This window comes from Triticum aestivum, chromosome 2B (assembly GCF_018294505.1).
Source record: "Triticum aestivum cultivar Chinese Spring chromosome 2B, IWGSC CS RefSeq v2.1, whole genome shotgun sequence".
Taxonomy (NCBI): domain Eukaryota; kingdom Viridiplantae; phylum Streptophyta; class Magnoliopsida; order Poales; family Poaceae; genus Triticum; species Triticum aestivum.
In genome coordinates, this window is record NC_057798.1 from 50,338,112 (window position 1) to 50,355,899 (window position 17,788).

At 43.5% G+C, this 17,788-nt stretch overlaps 1 protein-coding gene and 1 pseudogene across 1 annotated transcript; one reads left to right on the plus strand and one right to left on the minus strand.

The window, feature by feature from the left end:
- Positions 1 to 5,040: 5,040 nt before the first annotated feature.
- On the minus strand, positions 5,041 to 6,299 carry LOC123040343 (probable cinnamyl alcohol dehydrogenase 6). Its single transcript, XM_044463215.1, has one exon. It carries the CDS (start codon positions 6,208 to 6,210, stop codon positions 5,128 to 5,130), a length of 1,083 nt encoding a protein of 360 aa, XP_044319150.1. The 5' UTR covers positions 6,211 to 6,299; the 3' UTR covers positions 5,041 to 5,127.
- A 4,751-nt stretch (positions 6,300 to 11,050) lies between these two features.
- LOC123038925 (flotillin-like protein 2) lies at positions 11,051 to 15,009 on the plus strand (annotated as a pseudogene).
- Positions 15,010 to 17,788: the final 2,779 nt, after the last annotated feature.

Below are 17,788 nucleotides of genomic sequence, written 5' to 3' on the forward strand. Positions count from 1 at the left end.
TTAAGTGTTACACACTAAACAATATACATCCTCGAGCCTCACGTTTGTGAGAAACTGTAATTTATAGAAATTATTTTTACTGATTCATATCTGTAACCTAATTAGCTACGTGTTGGACTAATTTTCATTATTTATCAAATGTTGGTCGAATGCTGAACTTTGTATGCTAATTGCCCACGTGACATAAAATTGGTGTCATTAGATTCAAATTTTGAAGTACTTCTTTTGATTATGGTTTTGTATCACAAATGTTACACATTATTCCCTCCATCCCCAAAGAGGTTACACAAAAAATCAGTTAAAAAGTAAATTATTTCTAAATTTAATCAGATATATAGAAGAAAACATGATTGAATAAATACATCATGAAAATATATCTAATGGAATCGATATGCATTTGTTTTACTATCTTCATTTTTTTATAACCTACAGTGTCCACGGCGAAGCGATAGCGGACATCGTTGCGTGCGAGCCGCCCCAGCAGCGTCTTTGATCCCGTTGGTGGAGACGAGCACGATGTCGGCGGTGATGGTGTGCTCTGCTCACGGGTCCATCATCTTATGCATCTCCTTCATGCCCCGCTTCAAGCTCCTGCTCATCGTCCTGTTTGTGAAGATGTGCTACCGAAATTATCCTTCTGCACCCGAGCTCATATGCACCCTCGAGAACAGTAAAAAAATAGAAAAGAAAATCTGCGGGAGTACGACGGATGATGTATGGACTAGGTGAAGGGATGATGTATGGAACATGTGCGGGGAGGGGCCTCACGACCAGACGAAGCGCACACACCGCTGCCTCGGATCTTCCTACATTCATTTGAACTGGCGTCTTCGTACATTCACTTGCACTGGCGCGGTCCAGTGAGAGGTGTGGTATGTGTTTGGATTGCAAAGGAGGACTTGCATGGGGACATGATCGAGTTAGGCTATATGTGTGTGTCATATTTATATTCCACCGTTGCAACGCACGGGCATATTTTCTAGTTAAAATAAAGAAAATATAGGCATGTAATTTTTACACGGGGTTTCAAGCTGGGAGCGAAACCCCGTGTTAAAATTTCAAGAATCGTGTCGAGCAGAGCTTGCATCGCCCCGGCTATAAATAACAGGCCCTCATGCATCACCCGATGACAGACATCAGTTGGCCCCCCTCCACACTAAAACCGAGTTTGCCTTGGGTGTTCTGCTGAATCAAGCAAGGTAGGCTGTTGCTAGGGTAAAATATAAAATGAAATATAAAATGATTTGTGAACAAAAAACAACGTGGACATGGGGCATATGCCCCCCTAGTCGACGCACTTCACCACATTGTATTTATTTAATAGTTACTTGTAGTTGAGTACGCTATAATCATTATTTACATCATGTAATCACGTATAAATGGTCTTTTGAGACTTTATTTGCCAACAAAAAATATGTATTTTTTATATGTCTTTATATTATTCATGATATACGATATATATTGTTGAAAGTATATATGTTACTCTGTTAATGTTTGTACCTCAGTGGCACTACGGCCTCCGTAGTGCTAGGGCCAGCCCCGATCATGAAGGGTCCATCGGTACACCCTTGAAAACTTTCATAATGCAATTTTTGTCCATCTTGGGGTGCGACTCACTCTACTAAGAATCACGATGCCATTTACTCCGACTAAATACGGTCACCTCCTTGCATCTAGCAGCCGACCAATGAATATATATTGTATATGAGCTTATTTTTTAAAAAAAATTGAGTATGTGTTTATATGTTCACTTTTTTAGGCGAGATATAAACAATGATGGCTTCAGATGTATCGGACTGAAACTCATTTAGTTTTACACAATTCGAAGAGATACATACTAATAATTCTTTTTCTTGGTCTGCACGTGATAATATAGAAGGTGTATTTTTGTATGTTTATATTTGCAGACTATGAGATAGGTGGAGATGGATTACAACGTTCATAAAAAATCCATCGACCTGGGTCCGAGGCAATAAAGTTCACAAAAAATTTCATCGAGTTGCAGAAAACAAATACAGTTATATATGTGCATGCAATCAGTGAAAAAAAATAAAAGGCCCGTGGTAACGCGGCGCGGCATTCTACTAGTAAAAATAAATGGCGAGCTTGCACCACCTACCGCGGCATTTTAATTCGTAGCAGCACGCGCGTTCATGGGCTAGAAAAACAAAGGGTCCTCTACTTTAAAAACAGTACGTATTAGAGCATGCGATGCGGATGCGGCGTGTGATTGTTCCGAGTAATTTTTAGTTGGAGCGTCATTGCCTTCTTCCTTCTGCTTTCTTTACGACGAGAAACACCATTGACGTAACGACGGGACTGCGAGAGGATTCAGTCAGTCGTGAGGCAAAAGGCATAGCGTTTACGTCGTGATTTCCCGGGAAAACCACACGTAGTTGCTCCACAAATAATACGTAGATAGAACTGAGACTGAACGGTGACCGCCGAGAAAAGCGTGTGAAATTCAGGTGAAACTCATGATTGTTTGCCACGAGAAAGTACGGGAACTTTTGGCATGTGAAGAAGCGCGACCGGACAACAACTAGTTGACCCGTGGGAAAGGGAAGCTGCCAGACCGACCTTGACCATGGAACGGCCCCGAATTTGTTTTGTGCGTCCAGTGCACAGGCGTGCCCCCGAGTAGTTTGAGTCACGAGTGGTCAGTCTTTCGCCGAGCTGAGCGTTTCAGACTGACAGGGACACACGTAAATGAGATTGTTGTTCGGTTATAGGCTTATAGCACTACGCACATCGCGCTTGCGCCGCCTGAGAAACACAATACTCCCTCCGTCATGGTTTAGAAGACACATACACACAGTTAGATTTTACATGCGTTTTCAAAATAGACAAGATTTAAGGCGTCAAGGCAATTACTCCTAGCACTAGTACTCCATGCGACTGTGTGAATCTGCTGCTCACGCCGGGATGTACTAATTGATGCATGCATGGTGTGAACGTGTGTGTGTGTGTAAAAGCTAGTTCTGCATGCATGGAGTAATGATAATACGGTTCATAAGGTTGCATAGATATCAAGTTTTTTTTAGGGTGCTTTTTTTATGAACAGATCCTCTGGTTGGACAAAACATAATCATACTTCTGACTGTCTGTTTCAGACACAAGTCCAAGACCGGTTATTCGTTTTACTACGATCATGTATGGCATGTTTTACTCCTTACATTGCCCGACATCCACTTGACATGTCTGGAACTATTCTCTATGTCGACCAATTTTTCGATTAGGGACACTCTATTACTTAATAGGTTTTACACCCGGTCTCTGCATAACTGAGATGCACACAACCAGTCAACCATAACCAAGTCTAAGTTTCAAAGAATCAAAAGAGGCGAAATACAAGTAATCATGTGAGATTGTATAACGCCTCAGACGTAGGAGGGTCAATCCGAAGATCATGTTGCCATCCATGTGGCTAAAAGTATCCCTCTCCGTGGCATCCAACCATGTAGACACCTTCGTAAAATATTTTATTCCATAACCGTCGTCACAAGGGTGATATTCGGCGGAAAGTATTCCATAACCATGGTGATAGTATCACCCTTGTGACACACAATATTGTATAGGACAGGATATTGTTCCCAGGGAGTGGCATTGCCTAGCCACTTATCCTCCCATAACCTAATCTCCAACCCGTCTTTAATGTCGAAGGATCCACAGCGAAAGAAATGTTTCTTCATGGCTATTAGACCAGCCAAAAAGCGTGAGTCCCTTGGCTTCCAATGTCCACGTTGATTGATGGATGGATATCTCATCGAGTGTCACCTTCAAAACAAGGTTGGTGGCCATCACCGGCGGCGCTAGCAGTTCAAACTAATGATATCAAAAGCTCAAATATGTTCATGTATATCCTCGCCATGGCCTGCATCTGCTTCTCTTTCAGCCTTTTGTTTATTTTATTTTTCCTTTCTTGTTTCTTTTTCCTTTTTTATTTTTCCATCATTCCTTTCTTTAAATTTACTTTTCCATTTTTATGCTGATTTTGGACAAGAACATTTTTGACAAGATTTAATACTTATATAATACATGAATATTTTTATTTGAAGCCGCCAATACTTCTATAAATTTTTATTTTATAAATAATATTTTAAAACATATGAATATTTTTAAATTAGTATATTTTATTTGATTATATGATGTTTTCTAAAATACCTGAACACTTATTAAAATCAAATGAACATTTTTTAAACGTGTGAAAACTCATACAAAATGACATAGAAATTCATCAAAAATTATAATTACATGAGTATTTTTGGAAACACATGAACACTTTCTAGATTATACGGATATTTTTTTCAAAAGGTGTGAGCAGTTTTATAATTATATGAACATTTTATGTAATAATTAATTATTTTATTTGATGTGTGAGAATATCTTTTGTAATATACCTTTTATCGCTTTATTATTAATCAACTATATATAAAGTTGTGATATGAATGTTTTTTTAACATTTAGGTTAAAAGGAAAAAAGAAATACCTCTTAATGGGCTGCAGAGGTGTCTGGGCCAACTTGCATACCCGGGGGATAGATCTGCCAATTTCATCCATCTTGTTCAACAATAACAGCGCGAGCAGATCCTCATGTCTCGCATTGTAATCATGGACGCTGCTATCTATAGACGTGCAAGACCCAACAACACCTAGTTGCACCAGCCACACTGCCGCCTTACATCATATGCACGATGAGGTTACCCACGTTTGACACTCGAGCAAATGAGTAGCAAGCTGTTCTGCAGAAGGACCTAGGGTTTCGCCTGACGGCCATAGATATTGTGTTATTTGTTATTGAATAAATGTATCTTACAATTATTGAATAAATGTATCTTAGAATCATCGTTAATATCATATTAATCATTCTTTATGTGTGTCACAAATTAATCATTCTTTTCTGAGAATTGACAACTCAATGAGATATTGACATAGTACAGTTTAATTGCAGACAAATTAAGAACGTCGTCCTGTACAATTGGACGTCGACAGAATTATCGAATTCCTCGTACCATATAACTAAATCCATCACTCTTCTCATACTCTGAAACTGAACTGGGCTGAAAATGAAGAAGGTACACATGCTTTCTTTCTGACAGAACGAGCAGCAAACCAGATTCTAATCAACTAGAGACTGGAGCCAGTCCCGGCGACGTCGACGACGAAGCGGTAGCGGACGTCGTTGCGGGCGAGCCTGGCCAGAGCGTCGTTGATCCCGTCGGTAGAGACGAGCTCGATGTCAGCGGTAATGCCGTGCTCTCCGCAGAGGTCCATCATCTCCTGCGTCTCCTTCATGCCGCCCGTCATGCTCCCGCTCACCGTCCTCTTCCCGAAGATGAGCGGGAAGGACGGCAGCTCCACGGGCTTGTCCGGCGCCGCCACCAGCACCAGCTTTCCGTTCACCTTGAGCAGCTCCAGGATGGGCCCCAGCGAGTGCTGCGCCGACACCGTGTCGATCACGTAGTCCAGGCTCCGACCCATGGCCTGCATCTGCCTCTCGTCGGTGCTGAGGACGAAGTCGTCGGCCTTGAGGCTCTCCCTGGCCTCCCGCTCCTTGGCCGGCGACGTGCTGATGACGGTGACCTTGAGCCCGAACGCCTTGCCGAACTTGACGGCGACGTGGCCGAGCCCGCCCAGCCCGACCACGCCGAGGCGCCGCCCGGGCTCACCCAGAAGCATGCCGTGCTGCTTCATGGGGCTGTACACGGTGATCCCGGCGCACAGCAGCGGCGCGGCGGCGTCCAGCGGGAGGGCGTCGGGGATGCGCACGAGGAACCGCTTGTGGGCGACGAGCATGTTGGAGTAGCCGCCGTAGGTGACGCTGCCGTCCCAGAAGATGCCGTTGTATGTGAGCGCGGCCTTGTCGCAGTAGTTCTCCTCGGAGCGGCGGCAGTGGTCGCAGTCGAGGCAGGAGGCGGCGATGCATCCCACGCCGACGCGGTCGCCGGGGCGGAAGCCGGAGACGTTGGCGCCGACCCGGGTGACGACGCCGGTGATCTCGTGGCCGGGCACGACGGGGTACATGGTGATGCCCCAGTCGTTGTTGATGAAGTGGAGGTCGGTGTGGCACATGCCGCAGTAGTGCACCTTGATGGTGACGTCGTCGACGCCGTTCTCCCGGCGCTTGAAGGCGAAGGGCACCACCTTGCCGGAGGGCTCCATGGCCGCCCACCCGCTCACGGCCTGCGTGTGGTTCGGGGTCACCTCCATCGCCAAAAATGTGCGAGCGGCTCCGTGTGCGTGAGACTCTGAAAGATTCTTGGTGTCTGTGGTGCTCGCTGCGCGTGCTGGTTGTTGTGATTGCTGCATCGTCTCGGCTCTACCCACGGCCACTTATATAGTGCGCTTCAGCTTCACGCGGTTGGTCCATCTCAGTGCCCCAGTGGTCCAGTCGTTTTGGAGGTTAAGTTAATTTCGGTTAAGTAGTTTATTAAAGAGTGGTTGCACTTGACCTGCTAAGGCGTCAAATATAATCATGTTGGACGTGTTCGTTACCAAACTTGACAGTTTTGTTTATTAAATACATAGTTCATTTGGTTAGGTAATTTTTCTTATAAAAAGGACCCTAAGAGAGAATCTTATACGCGCAAAGTGATTTTTAACCGTGCCGGATGTACCGTTTTTTTTTTGCATGGTAATATGTGTCTCATTCATATCATAAAGAACAAAGGACAAGTCACGTAAGAACCGACATGACAAAACTGAAAAGATAGCAGAACATCTCTGAGCTTGACACTAACGCCCGTCACCTGCCTACTCCCAATAGCATGCTGCTAGCTCAAAAGGTGTACATTTGTACCCCGCAAAAAAAGGTGTACATTTGTATTCCCCTCTTTTATCTATTTAAGTCACCGTATTTCATCACCGGGCCCATCATGCACATGCAAAGGATGCATGCATGGTCCTGCTTTTCTCTTTTTACTGCTCATGGTACATACTATAACATGCATTTCTCACATTATCTCTCCTCTCTACATCTCTAAATCCATCATTTTTAATTCTCTTTTCACTATTTTAAATTGTTCATATCTTCAAAACAATTTTTTTAAACTCTGTATATATATATTTCCTGGAGCCAAAACCTTTAGAACCAGATCAATCTTGAATACATTCAAAAAAAAATCAACATTTGAAATGAGTGAAATCAGCTTTCTAAAAATAGAGAAATATGATCTTTGAATTGGGTGAGACCATTTTTTTTAATGAGTGAAATATGTTTTTCATACACATCACACATTTCTAGGTGTGAAATACGTGAAACTTGTTATTTCAAAATTATGAAACTAGTCATGTAAAACATGTGAAACTAATTATATCAAACTTTTTTAAATGACTGAAATATGTTTTACGAAACAAGTGAAATTGTTTTTTTGAATTGAGTCAAATAAGTTTTTTGAAATATTTGAAATCAGTTATTTGCTTTGAGTGAAACCAGGTTTCTAAAAATAGTGAAATATGAGCTTTGAATTGGGCGAGACCAATTTTTAAAATGAGAGAAATATGTTTTTCATACACATGACACATTTTGGGTGTGAAATACATGAAACTTGTCATTTCAGATTTTTTAAACTAGTCATGTAAAACATGTCAAACTAATTCTTTCAAACTTTTTTTTGAATGAGTAAAATATGTTTTGTGAAACAAGTGAAATTGTTTTTTGAATTGAATCAAATAAGTTTTTGAATATATGAAATTAGTTATTTGCTTTGAGTGAAATCAGCTTTCTAAACATAGCGACATATGACCTTTGAATTGGGTGAGAGCAAAAAAATTGAAATGAGTGAAATCACCTTTTCGCAATGAGTGAATTTAGTTTTTGAATGAGTGAAATCACCTTTTCGAAATGAGAAAAACCAATTCTTTGAAATGATTAAATATGTGTTTTGATACGAGTGAAATCAGTGTTTTAAAATGAATAAAATTAGTTTTCTAAAATGAGCTAAATCTGTATTTTTGAATGACTCAAATTTGTTTTCTTAATTGTGAAACCAGTATTTTTAAATAAAGTGAAAAGATTTTTTTTGAAATGAGTTACATCCTTTTTTTGAAATGCCAAAGCAAATGAAACCGTAAATTTCAAACTGCGGTAAAATATATTGAATATTGGTCTTGTTTTAAAGATCTTGTCTTTAGGAATTCAAATATATAAAAATATTTAAAAATAAAACATTTATTAAAAATATATCAATCATTTAATAGCTAACAAGAATGTAAAATGTTGGTACTATAGGTTGAGTGGTCTAGGAGTACACATGCATGACTAAATGGAAAGGTTTTGGGGCATGTTCACGTATTGGTCGGGTGGTGTCAGACTAGTATAGAGATGTATTCCACCCACAAAAGATTCCTTAGTTTAATAGTCAAAGGACAGTGTGCATCTTGATGTTGACATGGACGGCAGATGCTTCACCAGTACATCCCGGTTCCGGTAAATTTACTTATTCGATCTTGTATCTTATATTTACTAAGGAAAACAATAGCAAGTACAATGGAATGACAACTTGACATAATAGAACATGTAAAATGGGGTGACTCACCAGCAAGGAACTCGGCAGCAGGCCCGCCAGTAGGCCCACAAGGCCCACCATATACCCAACGACATGAGGGAGCTCGGAGAAAGGGATAGATGTCCTTGGATCATCTTGGTCCCTAAAATGATCGCAGTGACAACCTAGATCGCATCTCCCATTATAAAATCCTAGCCTCTGCCATGTATATAGGGAGGGGAGGGCTAGGAGCTCTCATTCCCATCTACTCTCCCATAAAACAACTCTCGATAGAATCATACATCTCTTTGTAATCTCTCACACGAGGTATACCCACTATCAATAAACAACATCAAGCAGGACATAGGGTATTACTTCACCATGGAGGCCCGAACATGAGTAAATACCCATGTGACCTCAGATATCTGACTTCCAGCTAAGCAAGGTAGCCTACCAAGAGATCCGGCGGTTTTCTACACTATGAGGGGGCACGCAGCCTCCTTTTTCTTTTGGCTTTCGACTTCTAATCTTCCATGTCTTTTAAACTAAAATCTAAATTAAGTTTAGTTTTCATATTCGTGTTTCTGGTGACAAGGGCTTTCAAATGAGATCCATTTTGAATATGTTTTTAACGAGCTTTTGATATTTTGGTAAAATTTCAACTTCTAGAACTTGGTACAATCTAAGAACAAAATCATAAGTTTTAGAACCAGCGATCGACAAAACTCTAAGTTGTAAGTTTCAACTCTAAAACTTGGTAGGAGTTAGCAACGCAATCGTAAGTTTCAGAACCTGCGGCGGCTGAAATGGAAAGTTTCAGAAATTATAACTTAAAACTTGTTGTACCCTCATGCGAGATCCAATGACTTTGCGGATCGCGAGACAATTGAACAAGCTAACAATCAATAGGTGCGTGCCTCTATGAACTTCTGGATTATGCAGTACTGGACTATACAATAAGACGACATGCTGCATCATAAAGCCATTAAAACAACACCCCACGCCGATTCCTAAAAGTAAGGCATATTTTGTTTCGTTAAGACATGAATTTGACCAATAGTTACTCCGTAAATACAAGGTTATATGACATGAAATTTCTATCACTAGATTGGTATTTAAAAGTACTTTGTTATGATAGTGATTTTGTATTTACATAAATAAAATATTGAAAGAGTAATTATTGGTCAAAGTGTTGTGCTAATGAAACCAAATATGCCTTATTCATCGAAACGAAGGGAGTATACAGCAAGACGACATGCTACCGACACAACCGTGCGTTTGGAACTTGTCCATTTTGAATATGTTTGACAAGTTTTAAAAGTTTTATTAAATTTGAAGTTCCAAAACTTGGTACGAGCTACCGATGGAATCGTAAGTTTTAGAACTTATCGATTCCGAATATGTTTGACAAGTTTTGAAAATTTCAACTTCTAAAACACTTGATATGAGCTATCGACAGAATCATAAGTTTCATAACCTGCTCCGGAACATGGTACGAGCAGCTGACAATATTGTAAGTTTCATAAGCTATGATCTATAAAATCGTTAGTTTTAGAAACTGCTCTCGTGTGAAATCCAACGACTGTGCGTATCGCGAGACAATCAGACAACTAACATGGCTGAATAGGTGTGCGCCTCCACGAATTTCTGGATTGCACATATACCGCCAAAAGGTACTACTGGACTATACTATACAGTAAGAGGACATGCTGTATACATGCCGAAGCCATTAAAACAACACCCCCACGCCGATTTGTCGAACGAGTGGATCCAAATCCTGGCCACAAGACCATTTTGCCTGCTTGTCGGCTCGACACACAAGCAGCAGCTGTATACCACGAGATTTGTATTTTTCCTCTCGCTTTGAATCCGACCGATCAGACATGTGATGCATCTGTCAGAAGTTTGTATACGTGAACCTGAACGACGGAGAAGAAAAGACGCATGATCGAGTAGCATTACTGTGCACAGCACGGGTATAAATAAATGGCAAACTCTCACCACCTACCGCGGCATTTTAATTAGCAGCAGCACGAGCGTTCATGGGCTAGAAAAACAAACGCTCCTGTACTTTAAACTAAATATTGTAAAGCGTCTGATGCGACATGTGATTGTTCCAAGTAATTTTAGTAGAGTTGGAGCTCGTCATTGCGCTTCTTCTTCTGCTTTGTTTACGACGAGAAACACCGTCGACGTGCGTGGTGATTTCCCGGAAAAATCACATGTAGGAGTACTTTGCTCCACAGCTCCAACGGAAATTGGCCGGTGATCACCGAGAAACCCGTGTTGAAGTTGAGGTGAAACTGACCGGTTTCGCCATGTGAAGAAGCGTGACCGGACAACTACTTGACCCGTGGGAAATGGAGCCGTGACCCTGGAAGGACCGCCAATTTGTGCGTCCAGTCCACATGCGTGCCTCCGAGTAGTTTCAGTCGGTCTTTAGCTGTGTTGAGTGTTTCAGACTGACAGGGATCGATGAGATTGCTGTTCAGTTGCACTAGCACGCAACGCACATCCACCTGAGAAACACAGTAAAGATAGCAGGATTTGTTGGAAATAAGGCGATGGATAACGTTAGTGACAGGAATGACCAAGATAGATCTACCAAAATTATTTGGGCATGCATCTCTACTTTTAATGGAGCAGTTGGTAGTCTCGCTTCCAGGTTTTTTTTCGTCCCACCTACCATGGTTTTTTTTTGGTACCTCCTTCCACCTTCGCTGGTTTTTTTCGTCCCCTCCCCCCACTTCATCGGTTTATTTTCGCTTCACCCTCTCACACACCGAAAAAAACTGAACGGGTCAGAACTTTCCATACTAACACAAATTATTTAGTAATGTCTTTATGTAAAAGAATCAATCACAATCAATTTCTAAAGATCAAATCTAAATTAATTAATCTTCATAACGTTTGTTTCCTTCCGAATCAGGTCCATAACTTTCCTTCCTTGTTTGGGCAGAAACTGTTTGGTAGCAGAGATTAGGAAGCTTCCTATGAGCGTAGTAATAGGAAGTATTCTTTTTCTTGATGATTCGTTTTCATGCATGATGATAGTAAATTAGGCCAACATTCACCACTATTTATCAACGTCAGCAATCGTGTCCATTCCTACCAGTTTTAAGGGAATCCACTCGCTACGTCTTTTTTAAGGGGATCCGCTCGCTACATCGTCGTGGCACGTTATTTTCACAAGCAATTCCCCTAAAAAAACACAGCGCCCTACCTCGACTTCCCTACCTGGATGCCGCCGCCGCCGCCCACCGATCTTGCCGCCTCCCGGCGATCCTCTCCTCCCTCCCGCAGCTCGAACGACCCACTATTTTGGCCACGAGTACCGCCTGCCTCTTCGCCCATGCGTGGCCCCTCCTCTTCACCATAGCGACGAGCACCATCCGAGGCGGAGCCGCGGCGCCTCCGCAGATGCGGCGGAGACACCATATCCAGTGGAGACGGCGGTGTAAATCTTCTCCCACTCTGCTCCTTCCCCTGGTTACCGGCCTGCTCCACCTCCCCTCTGCTTCGTGTGGATCTGCTCATGTGCAGCAGTAAACTTTATTTAGGTAGAACTATTCTTCTAGGCCTTTTTTGTTACTTACAAATTAACTTTTTGAGCCAATGCTTACGGCATGAAGTATTACCTAGAGTTCCTTAATCAATCTGCTTGTCCATCGTTTTATTTGGTTCAATTACTATCAGCAAGAACGCATTGTGAAACCGTTAGCTTATGAGTGTGTGCTCTTCCTGCAATAATAATATTTGCAATGTAAGGGCCGAGGCACACCCATGCATCAGGATGATGTGCACCACGTGGGAATTAATACTAATATGGCCTAAGTGGATAATGAAATATCCAAAGATACACTTGACTGGATCAATTTTTTTCTCTGGAATTGTTCCTCATGATGCGCAGATGTAGATGCTATATTTTTAAAATTTCAAATCAGTTATGCATGCCAATGTGATTCTTATCCTTTTCATTAGACAGTGTGTTCCCATCCATCCATCCATGCACCGAACCGATTTTTTTTACTCTGTTGAGGTTGCAATTACGAACGAGTAGCATATGTATGCACTGAACTACTTGCATAAGACAGTGAAATACTTCTTACTTGCGTGAGTGGAATTTTGGAATAGAGAAAGAACATACAACAGAGATCACATAAAACAAGTTTGATAGGTCCGTTGCATCGCACGGGCATATTTGCTATATGTACTAACATGTTCTATTTATTTCCTTTGATCGGTCAACACTCCTATGTCCTACGTAGGTAAGAAGGAAAGAAAACCTAACGGTACAGCCGGGCAAAACAGTCAACGGCGAGCTTCATCGCCGCGTACGCGTCGTAGTACCTGGCCATCACCGGCTGGGGCATCGAGGACTTAATGCTGGTGAAGAAGGCGTGGGTATTGGTAGAGCTCCAAGAAGCTGCCCTTCGTGCTGCCCGTTGTCTTCAGCATCGGTCCTCGGGTGACCACCCCGGAACTCGGCGACGCTACCAAGGCGACACGGTCCGGGTTGGTTCGGTCCCTCATCGAGCCACCATTTGGACCGGCCAACCACCACCGACGTCAACGTGCTGGGGCAGCAGCGAGGTGGGCTGCATGTGCGGGTGCTGTGGCGAGGTAGTGGACATGCGGGAGCGCCAGCGATGAGGTCGGTGATGTGCCGCAGAAAGTGCACGGCTGTTAGCCATGAACCTTCCGTAGCATTTTTTTCATGAGCCCATGTTTTTTTATGTTCGGGCCTTGCCATAATTAGCGGATTAACCATGAAAAAAAACATGACGTTCGGTTTGTTGTCAAATGGTGCTGTGATTTTCGGATCAAGCCATGTTTCTCTTGTACTTCCTATTTCCTGTTCGACTGAATAGAAGTGCAGAAAGTGAACACACCAACGCGACTGAAAGCAGTCATATTCAGTTATAGAGGTATACATTTATACAAGATATACACAGGCAGGTGCGGCCAGTAACCCAACTAAGTCCTGAGCTGACCTTGCTAATCCTTTACTCGTGATAAAGACGCAGACGATAAGGAAAGGTTGTTACGGATAGAGCAATGGGATAGAGAGAATCACATGGCGGAAGGTGGACCTGAACATATGCTTCAACAAAGAAAACGGCAGCGTAGGATCATGGTGCGTGATTATAGGCGGAGGCTATTAAATCTCACGCGGAAATCACGGCTCAACGATTCTCGCACGATCCGAAGTTCACACCCAATCGACCATTTCCCCAGTTGATGGCCTGCATGTGTGCTGTGCTAAAACGGTCGCTGCCATGGTAGCGAAACCCGTAGCTAGAATGCTGCCAGCGCCAAGTTGAGAACTTGAGATCGTCAGTGGTGCATGCACGACAGGGGCGACGAGAGGCTATGGTGGATGGGGAGGAGAGAAAATAAGGAGAGGGGAAGCTTGGGGACATGGTAGTTTACCCGGGGGCTGCCGGTCGGCACGCTAAGAACGAATGGCGGCGACAATGACATTTTTTCTCAGTCCTCTTGGTCGGACCGGTTGAACACCAGACTGGATCGGACCGACAATTTTCCAGGCCGATTTTAGCAGACCAGATCGTCCATTTTCTCTAACAAGCCAGGATCGAGTATGTCAAACACCGATTGAGCCATGAGCGGTACGTCCAGCCCTGCCCACCGTCGAAGCGAAGCTCCTACTCCACGTGAAGTTGATCGCGCTGTTGCACTCGTACGGTAGGAGCCACGGGCACGACATGGTGAAGGGCTAAAGGGCTGATCGAGGGTGAGACCCGGATGCTGGTGGCGCAGCTGACCATGGACGAGATCTTCACCTGCACCAAAAAGTTCAAGCAGGAGGTGTTCAGCAACGTGCAGAAGGAGCTGGACCAATTCGGCCTCTTCATCTACAATGCCACCGTGAAGCAGCTGGTGGACGTGCCGGGGCATGAGTACTTCTCCTACCTCAGCGAGAAGACACAACATGAGGCAGCGAGCAGGGCCAAGGTGGATGTTTGTGGAGCGGGATGGCCTCACGTGCCAGAACGCCGCCAAGGTGGACGCCGAGAACAAGGTGCTCTTTGTGCGGCAGCAGGGCGAGGCGCTCAAGGAGAAGGCCAAGGTCAAGGCGGAGGTGTGGGTGTTTGAAAACAATAGGAAGGCCGACAACGCCCCTCAATGACCGACCTTGCCATGAAGGATTGAAGGGGAAGGCTGGGACTAGCAGGCCAAGGTCGCCGAGGTTGAGGCCACCAAGGCTGTCGCCATCCGCGATGCCGAGCTGCAGATGGAGGTTAAGACGAAGAACGTGCTCTGCCAAACTGACAAGCTCAAGGTTGAGCAGCTCAGCAAGTCCACAGTACACTACGACACACAAGTTGGTTATGCAATAAGCATGTATAAAAATATAGTACTAGGGACAAGAGAAAATCATACTTATTGACCTCAGCATTTTATATTTTGTAGGTTCAAGAATCGAACACGCTTCTTCTACAGCTGGCAGAAGGCGGCGGATACGACATTGTATAAGGAGATGAAGGCGGCGGTGAGGTGAAGCGGCCTAGCAGAAACACATGCATGTTTCGATATGGGAGGAAAGGGAGGGAGATAAGGTGAGGGTTAGCGGTGCAACATGCCACACGAGGAAAGGGGTGAAGAGATGACATTGAGGAGGGAAATGAGATCGGTCCATGGCATGGGTCAGAGTAGAGGAAGGTTGATCCATGGTTTGGCCAAAGGGGTGATGAGCGAGGGAGAAGTAGAAGCCCCCCTCGCATATCTTGGTGTGCGAGCAAGTCTGTCGAGGTGGAAGAAGCCTGTCATTTCATGACGGCGTTGGTGACCTTGGCCTGATGTTGTTCGCCGGTTTGTGGGCGGATCAGGCAACCGTCTGGCCTCTCGACCCCCCCCCCTCACTAATTTTGGTGAGAAGAGGGGAGGGATGAAAGGGTGGAGGGGTGGGAGATGAGGTCGCCGATTCTGTTGGTTGTGGGGGCGAGGGCGGAGAGAGGAGAGTGAGTGACGCCGGTGAAGTCTATGGATCTAGAGAGGGAGGGGAACAAGAGAGTGAGTGGTGCGGAGAGGGAGTGGATAGAGTGCGGTCGTGTGGGAGAGGACAGCAAGTCGTATAGGAGGGGTATAATGGGAATATCATAAAAATAAAGCTTTATTTATACCTGTACACTATATATATTTAGAATAGCATAAAATATTTTCTCAATAAATTACTTAAAAATATCCAAGAAATTAGAGATGACCGACTATCATTGTATAAAGGGGAAATCCGTTCTTTGCTCGTGAAGAAATGTAACATAGTTTTTTATGGGCAATATACCACATACCCTAAATAGTAGATATTCGTGAGAATAACCATCAACATGTGATTTAGAGGTGAGCCTAAAATTATTAAAATTGGGATGCCACTCAATCTACTAGAAACTGCTCATTTCTAGCATTTGTCCAATGAATATATATTTTCCATACCACCATCATAAAAAAATTATTCTAATCTTTGTTTATATTAGAATACCTTTGTAGGTCATAAAAACTGATGGATTTGATTGTGCTTCGGAGATGTCGACTGACAAAGACCCTGATGTAACGATGATGGAGGGGGCTAAGAATTCAACGAGTTTTACACAACCAAAAGAGGTGCATGCAAATAATTGTTCTTCTTTGTATGTATGTTGCACATGATATAATACTCAAAAGGTATATTTCTATATATATTTAATTTGGTAGAATATGAGAGAGATGAAGATGGATTATGTCGGGATTAAAAAAACCATTCAGAGGGTTTTTGGGGCGACGTTATTGGAAGGGGACAAAAATTCACCACGTTTTATACAACAAAAAGATGTGCAAGTGATGATATCCCACAACAACGACGCACTCAAAATAAAGCAAACCGGCTGGAATTACGATAAATGTTTATGACAACATTTATTCCCAACTGGTATTCCGATGAGTAAATATTTCAAAAGCCCGTAGCAACGCACGGGCATTCTACTAGTATGGATAAAAATCAGCATAGTATCTAGCTCTAGTTTTGACAACATGGCAAACCGATCTACCAAGAAAATAAATATCACAGGGTGAATTTTTCCTTGCAGCGGCGTCGCCTTTTTTTTTGAAAGAAAAAAATCATTGCTTAATCATGATGATTACAATCGTTTTGAGTCAGCACACATGAATTTCTTGAGGAACATACCTCCACCAAACAGCAGTGTGAGTAGAATTATGCCCCATTTGAGCTAAGCTATGCGCGAACGAATTGCGAGAGCGACGTACCACGGATATGACGTGCTCCCTGCCATGTTCAGTTGGCATTTAATCTCCTCAACCAAGGCTGCCCCTGGCGAACGATCCTTCTCCGTTTGCATAATCACCTGTGCAGCAACTGCGCAGTCAGTCTCAAGAATAAAAGGCATGGAACTCCACTCGAGGGCAAGAGCAATGCCCTCCTGGCACACGGCAAGCTCTGCCTCCCACGCGTTGTGGAATGTGTGCATGTTGCTGGTTAAGATGACGGCGGGTAGTCGAGAAAGTAGTGGATCAAGACGAAATCATGGAAGAAGGGTGGCGCAATCGTGCGAGCATTTCACAAAAAAAAGCATCTGGTTACCTGTGCAGGTCGCCGATCGCAGGGGTACGTTCAAAGAATGTTGTTGTGTTGGCGCCCCCTTGGACGGTAGGAAGAGGAGAGGCGAGACTAGGTGGCGGTAGGTATTGACGAGAACAAAAGGATGATGTTTCAAGTGGCGCCTCTAGAGAGAGAGACACCTCCCTCTTATAAGGTTGTATCGATAACTCCTAGGCACAACAACTGCTTTCTCGATGTGATTTTTGGCCGAATAAGTTAGAGCCCTCTCACCAAAGGCAAGGACAACATTGCGAGGGACAATGAGGCGTGCCGTCGCGGTCGAAGAAGAGGAAGGGAGGCCAAAAGGTTGAGGTGGAGAGGCAGAGCGGCTGGAGGATGAAGAAATCTGTCGGCTGGAGGAAGAAGACGACGTGTGAGCGATGGATTTTAATCCAACGGTTCGTAGATTCAACTGACCCTGAATAAACATGCTTCCAAAACATAGTTTTTCAAGTACACCCTACAATGTTTTACCTAATAAATCATGAATATTTTTTAAAATTTTGTGAAGACTTTGCAAAAAAAAAATCATGAATACTTTATTTAGTTACATGACCATTTCTTGAAAATGTGTGAACATTTTTTAAGACTTCATCCATTTTTCAGGAAAAATGCGGAAACACTTTCCATTTAGATAGATAGAGGCATGTAGGTCAAACACGTGTTGCACTGGTGTAGATGGGAGTGCATA

Excerpts from the sequence above, each read along its gene's own strand:
- LOC123040343 (XM_044463215.1), bottom strand. The coding sequence starts at position 6,210 with ATGGAGGTGACCCCGAACCACACGCAGGCCGTGAGCGGGTGGGCGGCC.